Source organism: Scomber japonicus, chromosome 12 (genome assembly GCF_027409825.1).
Source record: "Scomber japonicus isolate fScoJap1 chromosome 12, fScoJap1.pri, whole genome shotgun sequence".
NCBI lineage: Eukaryota > Metazoa > Chordata > Actinopteri > Scombriformes > Scombridae > Scomber > Scomber japonicus.
Window position 1 is genome coordinate 3,882,936 of NC_070589.1, and position 8,892 is coordinate 3,891,827.

The 8,892-nt window shown below is 42.9% G+C and overlaps 1 protein-coding gene across 1 annotated transcript; it reads right to left on the bottom strand.

The window, feature by feature from the left end:
• Positions 1-4,443: 4,443 nt before the first annotated feature.
• LOC128369178 (uncharacterized protein K02A2.6-like) lies at positions 4,444-8,472 on the bottom strand. The gene has a single exon (XM_053330170.1). It carries the CDS (start codon positions 8,470-8,472, stop codon positions 4,444-4,446), a length of 4,029 nt encoding a protein of 1,342 aa, XP_053186145.1.
• Between the last annotated feature and the right edge of the window lie 420 nt (positions 8,473-8,892).

The following is an 8,892-nucleotide window of genomic DNA, read 5'->3' on the forward strand; positions in this document are numbered from 1 at the left end:
CAGTATGCATACTTGGTGACCTGTGCATGAGCCCTGTAGGCAAAATTATCAGCAATTTGTGAAACACAATGTGTGAATGTGATGCTGGCAGGTAGAAGTTCTCACATGTTGCTTTTGCGAGCTCAAAGAGCAGAGCCCAGCTGAGGCTCAATTAGGGAAAAATCAGACAAAAGAAGGGAATCAAATGGACAAACACAAAAATGCAAAGATCAAAGTAAAGATCATTAAATCATAACCACAAAACTAACCTAATCAAACCCAACAGCACCATGTGACACACACCTACAGGAGTGATCTGAGGCCTGCTGTGCTCTATCTGCAGGCTTGATTGTGTTTTTGTGCAGTCTAATTGAAGTAAAATGCTGTTATGTTCCATCCCAACAGGACAGAATGATCCCCATTTCACAGCTGAAAGCTAAATGAACAGCTGGAGAGAGAAATGGAAGAGCGGGGGAAGAACGAAGGTATAGTGAGAGATGGATGAAGAGAAGGGGGGGATGAGAGAGTGATAATTGTGATCTATAATTGAAAGACCTCAGTTTCTATCTGATGTTCAGCTCAGCAGCAAAACAATCATATTCTGTTTTTGCCCACAAAATATTAATTTTAGAGCTTCTGCACAAACCATGATTTCATTTTGTTTTCAGTTCTACCTTCTGACTGAATAACTGAAATTCTTCTTTTTCTGATTCACAGTAAATCTTAACAAGTGTTTTTAAATGCATGCATATAATTCACTCTGACAGTGTTGAAGAAGCCAGTTACAAATAGCATCCATTATCCCAGTGTTTAAATACTCTCTCAAACAAGCACAACAATCTGTTCATATCAGTAAAATATCATTAAGGCTTGAGTGTGATACACCTGGATATAAAAGAAAGTGCTTAAATATCTAGCAGCAGCCATTGGCAGTTAATGATTGGAAGTAAACTCACCCCAGCCAGCATGTCCATGTGGGCCCCACATTGGTTAAAGTCTGTGTAAAGTGAATTCAGACATTTTCTTCTAAACACATTAAATAGGTCATAAATGTATTTTTAAAAAAGGTGTAAAAAGCATTTCAACCATTTAGATTTGAATTATGGAGCTAGGCTTCACAAACTGTGTTTCAACATTTCTGTGTTCAGGATTTAGTGGGTGGGTTAGCAGTGATTAGCATAAACCTGCCCCTGCTGCTGTAGAGGTATAAATACATTCAGCACACACTACTACTACTACAGTCTACAGTTAGCCAGTTAGCTGAGTTAGCCGTCGAACTAGCCACCGAGTTAACCGCCGGGCTAGCCGCTGAGCTAGCAGCAGAAAGAGGTTGTGACTTTGATTGACAGGTGACACTTGGTAGGGGGCGGGGTTTCAGCAAACTAGGCGGGCACTCCCACAGTGTTTGGTAGCAGAGAAAGAGGCAGATTTTCACACAACTTTGAAGCCTAATTTCATATATTTGGCGATTTTTTTTAATCATTCAAATTTGGCAGGGTGGTTAACAACACACTTTTCTGTGGTATGTCAAACTCAGAACACATATTTATTCTTACTTTACACAGACTTTAAATGCGCGCTACATGGGTACTGAGAGGGAATGGGCTCGAACTGCGCAAATTTTGTCCCACATGGTTTCAGTAACATGGACCCTACATGTGAAGCCCATGTGGGATGACTGTATGAGCCCCATAAGGTATGTAAGTGGGCTGAGCGGGCATGGGCATAAACAGGGAAAATAGTATGGGCCCCATATTGTTTCAAAAACATGGGCCCCACATTTGAAGCCCATGTGGGCTGGCTAAATAGGCCCCATTTAAGGTCCATTCTGATCCCACTTAGGCCAAGTCCACATGTACCAAAACGATCTTTTCCCCCTCTGTTTTCCCTGGCATCGTTTCAAGAATATTTGCGTACAAACGGATCCATCTGAACACGACTCAACACGCTCCTTCATATTCCAGCCTATAGGCGGCGCAAAATCTAACATCCTCAATCAGTCTTTTCTGTTTAAGTGTGACTGTGTCATTTTAACGGAGTTACACAGACTCTAACAGGCAGCACTCGGTTTGCTAACACAAACACAATAGTTACTCCATTGCAGCTGTTTCCCCGCTGTATGTTCAAACACACGGTGCGTTCAAGGGCCTGTTGTGCGTTCAAAGACTGTGTGTTTAGGGCCCGTGATCGTCCACCAAAACCGTCCGGGGGAACGCGCGCAGCCTATTAAAGCCTTGGATGTACATCCATGGCTGAGGCTGTATCTGTTGACTGTATGTTATCACAGTGGAAGGCTAAACTCGAGGGGTGTGGCGATGACATCATCGAACGCAGGTATGCGTTTTCACCATCCAAACGAACACTCAAGGGCTGCGTTTTTCATCCTGGGACCAGGTTTCAGAAAGCTTTGTTTTCAGGCAATGCGTTTACAGTATTCGTTTGGACGATCAGCCAAAACAATGCAAAACATCTGCGTTTAAACCAAAAAGCGTCTCCGTGTGGATGGCCCCTTAGACTCCATATGGGCAAGCATATGGGGCCTACATGGGTCTCACTCAATTGGGCCCCACCTTGAACCCAGTCTGTACCCAGTTGGAGCCCATTTGGGTAAACACAAGTGGAGCCACTATGAAACTGTGGACCCTTATAGGGCCCACATGGACATGCTGGCTGGGAGGGAAGGGATCAAAGAATGTTAATTGTTGAAATCTTTTATAAACCAGTGTCTAATACAACTTATCTAAAAGGTACTGTATGTGTTGCTTTTTATAACTGTGGTTTAAATACATCATCCACACATTTCCCACATCATTTACATTACTTACATAATACATACAGTAAGTTGTATCATCTGTTCATGCAAGTAGTTCCAATGTAAGCAGCAGGAAGAAGAAAATGATTTGTGGGCTGCATGTTTGGATGTGACAGACATGATCAGTATGTAGCTCTAATAAATTACATAACAGCCACATTCCTCCATCTCTCCACTGGAAGTGACATCTGGAGCAATATTTGAGCAGTATGGAATATCACTGATATAATAACTCTATCCCACCATGTGAAATGTACTCCATCAAATGTATTATGCTGTATGTGTTTGCCTACACTGGGTCAACATTCATCCATAGATGCCTTTCCCTATCTCTGCCATAATGTAATGTAATACACTTGATCAGGAGAAATATTTAAAAGCAAACATAAGACTTACCTTTTTAGCCTGGCTAGTATTTACAGATTTTATTATGTTCCAGATGATTTAGCCTATTTATTATATAATTGTAGTTGTTTATATTTTTATGTGCTTGTTTTAACTTTTTAATTTTGGTTTGAATTTATTTTTATTAAGTTGTCATCTTTTAATTTTTGAAAATAAACTTTGCATTTTATTTCTTTCCTTAATTATTTAATTTAATTGATTTGGATTTATCCAATCTCTGCTATTTCCTCACTGCTAATTGCTGAGAGTAGGATGGTTTTCAGTTGCCTTCTTTCAAGGGTGTGTGTGTGTGTGTGTGTGTGTGTGTGTGTGTGTGTGTGTGTGTGTGTGTGTTTGTGATGACAGTGAATTATCCTTGTTTTGTCTTTCAAATAATGCTGTCCTCCTGTCATCTGCTCCACACTGTTATGTATCAAGACAAATAATGGAACTCTAGTTTCAGATTGTTGCTTCAGTCCTGCTGTGGTGATGACAGATGTGCATCATGAGGTGCACTAAGCAGTGAGTCACCACTCTGTCAAGCTGAGGTAGGAAGGATAAAAGCGTTCTGTAGTAAATTCCATTCTGTATAATCTGGTGTCTTTATGACTGCGGGTTGTGACCATAGAAAACTGAGATTGTTAACAGTAAGAGAAACTCTACATCAATGTTGCTCTATATGCTTTGAAAGCTTGAACACTACCTGAGTCGATGGTATGAGAAGCTAAAAGGCCAGTTGTGATATCGTCGGATATCAATTAATAGAAGTGCAACATATACTTCGTTGAGCTGACTTTATTTGCAAGACCCATCACGGGATAGTACATGACCAACGTTTTAGTAGCGTCTTCTCTTGCATACACACAGACTGTCTAATCAGGAGATACTCTAGCCAGGTGCGCCCCCTATAGGTATTCAACTGCAACCGAACAATAGTCACTCTACAACATCCCTCCCCTCTTAAATTCAAACTACACCACAGTTTGTATGTAATCCAACACCACATAACTATAATAAATCACTGTATGCCTAAGCACAGCAACAAACATTCTCTTATGACTTTTCTTCTAATCCTGTAAGAGAATAAAATACAGCATGTCCCAACAATATGCATGTATAAATCATATAACAAATATATCCTGTTTTTTTTTTTTTTTTTTTTTTTTTAATCTTCTCAGCCCAAAATATGACAATTGTGTGTTTAACATTACTACTGTAATCAACTTAAAGAAAACACAATCTTGTCTCTGCATCTTAAACATGCCTTTTCACTTAACAACAAAGTCTTTGAAATGAGCTGGTGGTCTCTTGTGTCTTTGAGATCTGAACAGCTCCTTAGTGGGCGAACCACCAGGTGTACTGTCCTCCTTGTTTTGCTTCACAGTAAGGGAAGCTTTGTCATCCACTGGTGTAGTGTTTGTGTCCTCTGGTCCTATGTTGGTTACTGTTGGAGGTACCACATGCTCCTCAGGTGTCATATCCGGTATCAGAATTGGCAGATCTTGCTCCTGTCTGCTGAACAGTTGATCCACGTGTCTCCTGACAACTTTACCATTTCCCAGCAGCACTGTATAAGACACTGGTCCCGTGATCTCCTGTATCAGTCCTGGTATCCATTTAGGTCCACATCCATAGTTTTTGGTATAGATAGAGTCTCCTGTTGCAAAGTTGCGCTCTTTTGCGTGTTTGTCATGGTGGGTTTTTTGGCTTGCTTGTTTTGACTCCACCTTTTTTTTTAAGTCAGGATGTATGAGATCCAATGTACACCTCAACTTCCGACTCATCATCATCTCAGCAGGTGAAAGTCCAGTAGTTGACTGCGGAGTGATGCGATAGCTAAACAGAGCCCTCTTTAACCTTGTCTCCAGTGTATCACCGCTGCTCTTTTTCATGAGTTCTTTAAAAGTCTGTACAGCCCTTTCTGCTAAGCCGTTAGATGAAGGGTGGTACGGTGCTGATGTGACATGTGTGATTCCATTCCGTGTCATGAACTCTTTGGTTTGTTCACTGACAAAACACTGTGCATTGTCAGACACAATCATTTCTGGAATACCATGTGTGCTGAAACTGTTTCTCAAGCAATTTAGTGTGTTTGCTGATGTAGCTGATGCTACTGGATACACATCTAACCACTTTGAGTGCGCATCCACAATGACTAAGAACATTTTATCCATAAAGGGACCTGCATAATCTATGTGGAGCCTCCTCCACGGCTTCTCAGGCCACTCCCAGGGGTGGAGTGGTGCACAAGCAGGTGCCTTTCTGTGTTCTTGGCATGTGGAGCATAACTTTAACTTATTCTCTATGTCATTGTCCATGTGTGGCCACCACATGTAACTTCGTGCCAGGCCTTTCATGCGGCTCATTCCCGGGTGTGACTGGTGTAACTGTTCCAACATAGGAGCTCGTCCCCTCTCCGGTATCACTATGCGGGCTCCCCACAACACACAGCCATCTTGTACACTCAGCTCATGTTGTCTTTGTCGATAATGTACAAAGTCTCTGTCCTGATTCTTTGGCCATCCTCTCAGTACATACTCACGTACTCGTGAGAGTATAGGATCCTTATCTGTCCATTTTTTTAGGTGCTCTGAAGTCATCAGTGGTGGATGCTCCTGATCCAACATTAACACATGTTCCTCTGGTGCTGGAACACTTGGTGTATCAGGTAGTGGGAGACGGCTAAGAGCATCAGCGTTACCATTATTTTTACCTGCTCTATACATGATAACATACTCATATGCTCTTAACAGCACAGCCCATCTCATTATCCTCTGGGATGCCATCTGTGGCACCGCTTTCATCTCATGGAATAAGCCTAGCAAGGGCTTGTGATCTGTATAAATCACAAATTTCCTTCCATATAGATACTTGTGAAAGTACTGTACTCCAAAAATGACAGCTAGTCCCTCTTTATCGAGCTGGGAGTAATTCTTTTCTGCCGCTGAAAGTGTGCGTGATGCAAACCCTATAGGTTTCTCTGCTCCATCTGACATGCGGTGAGCCAGCACTGCTCCAACTCCATATGGAGAAGCGTCACAGCACAGTATCAGTTCTTTTTGTTCATCATAGTGCACTAACACACTGCTCGATTGCAAAAGCTCTTTTGACTGCTTGAAAGCTTTATTTTGCTCGAGTCCCCAAGACCACAGTTCATCCTTCCTCAACAGTTTGTGCATAGGTGCCAGTAATGTTGACAGATTTGGCAGGAATTTATTGTAGAAGTTCAACAGTCCCAAATAAGCTTTTAGCTCCGTTACTGATGTAGGAGTGGGAGCTTCCTGAACTGCTTTCACTTTTGCTGGCAATGGATGCAACCCTGTCTTGTCCACTCGATGTCCTAAGAATGTCACTTCTTTCTCCATAAACTCACACTTGCTCCTTTTTAAGCGAAGTCCTGCATCCTCCAGTCGCTGTAGTACTTGATCCAGTGTTTGCAGGTGATCTTTACTATCTTTTCCTGTCAGAATGATGTCGTCCAAATACACTGCCACATTTGCCAATCCCTGCAGCACACCCTCCATAGTACGCTGAAAGATGGCTGGACTGGAGCTCACCCCAAAAGGTAACCTTGTATATGCGAACAGTCCCTTATGTGTGTTCACTGTGACATATTTTCGTGATTCCTCATCCAGTACTATTTGCTGATATGCATGGCTCATGTCTAACTTGGTATATGTCTCTCCTCCAGTTAAACAGGCTATCATGTCCTCCATTCTTGGAATGGGGTACTGCTCAATAGGTGACACTTTGTTTATGGTGAGTTTATAGTCACCACAAATTCTCGCTCTGGCATCTGGTTTTAAGACTGGTACAATGGGTGCAGCCCATTCTGAGAACTTCACTGGCTCTATGATTTTCTCATGTAAGAGCCTCTCTATCTCTTGCTCGACTTTCTTTTTCATTGCAAAAGGTACTGACCTTGGCTTGTAGAAACAGGGTGTGGCATCACTAGCTACATGTATTTTTGCAGTGAAGCCTTTTAACATCCCTAGCTCTGCTTTGAACACTGCTTCATGCCTTGAAAGTACTTCCTGTAGATTGTTTTCTCTGTCCTCTATCTTGTGTACAGGTTGCCAGTCCACTTTGAGAGCTTTAAGCCAACCTCGTCCCAGTAGACTTGTCCCTGAACCTTTGACAACCACCACTGCTAACATCTTAGCAATGCCTTCGTGTTCAACTTTGACCTTTGTCGCTCCTAATACGGGCACTTTATGGCCACCGTATGTTCTCAGTTTTATCCTGCACTTGGCTAGTCTAGGTTTGTCACCCTCACTGAATAGTTTGTATAATGCTCCCTTCGACATAATGGTGTACCCACAGCCAGTATCTACCTCATAGGTTACATTTTTCCCGTTTACTTGTAATACTTTTTTTATGGGCTCTTCTCTGGGGATGATTATCTCTTCATTTATGTTGTACATGGTCAATGCCCTATCCTTAATGTGATATATAGTGGAAACATCCTCACTATCACTATCACTTCCTTCCTCTTGCATGAAATTAGCCCTTTTTCCTTGCCTGCCTTTATCCCCTTTAAAGTGCTTAGCCTTTTCCTTTCCCCCTATTGTCATCCTGCAGGCCCTCTTTATGTGTCCCACTTTACCACAACCGTGGCACTTTTCATTGGCAAACCTGCAGTCCTTAGCCAGATGGTTGTCACCTCCACATCTGTAGCACTTCTTCATGTCCTGCTGACGTTTTGAACGCGTGTCATTCACTTTGTTGACAGAGCCCGCCGCACGGCTCCATTTGCCCTGCTCCTTCATGCCATGTAAATCCACAATGTCTCTGTTTGCCGCCTCCATGGCCTGCGCAAACTTGAGGGCTTTGTCAAAAGTCAAACCATCCTCCGACAGCAGCCTCCGCTGAATCCTGTCGTCATTTATGCCGCACACAAGACGGTCTCTCAGCATCACCGTCAAAGATTCCCCATAGTTACAGTCCTGCGCTAGCTTCCTTAGCTCTGCCACATAGTCACCCACAGTCTCGTCAGACTTTCTGTTTCGTGTATTAAACTTCCATCGTTGCATAATTTCACTAGGTTTAGGGTGAAAATGATTTCTCAACAGCCTTACCAGGTCACTGTAAGACTTATCTCCGGGTTTGTCGGGGCTGAGCAGGTTTCTCATCAGTGCATATGTCTGCGCGCCTACTCCACTCAGCAGCACAGCTCGTTTCTTTTCTGCATTGTCGATGTCATTTGCCACGAAGAAATGGTCCAGAATCTCACAGTACTCTTCCCAAGTCTGTGACTTGCAATCAAAAGGTGACACCGACCCCACCGTGGCAGCCATGTTTTTTTCTTACAGAGAGCGCCCAGCTTTCTTCACGCCGTCGGCACAACGTCTGTAGTTCACGGTCGGACTGTTAGCACTAGCCTAGCTTCAGGTCACTTGCTAACTCAGCCAGCACCGCGCCCATAGTCTTAACTCGCCGTTTCACTTCAGGCTTTTATCCTCGTCGCCATATGTGATATCGTCGGATATCAATTAATAGAAGTGCAACATATACTTCGTTGAGCTGACTTTATTTGCAAGACCCATCACGGGATAGTACATGACCAACGTTTTAGTAGCGTCTTCTCTTGCATACACACAGACTGCCTAATCAGGAGATACTCTAGCCAGGTGCGCCCCCTATAGGTATTCAACTGCAACCGAACAATAGTCACTCTACAACACCAGTTATGAAAAACTAGTGTGGAAGGATAAAAG

What these genes read in the sequence shown, in the direction of transcription:
- LOC128369178 (XM_053330170.1), bottom strand. Translation starts at nt 8,472, where the DNA reads ATGGCTGCCACGGTGGGGTCGGTGTCACCTTTTGATTGCAAGTCACAG.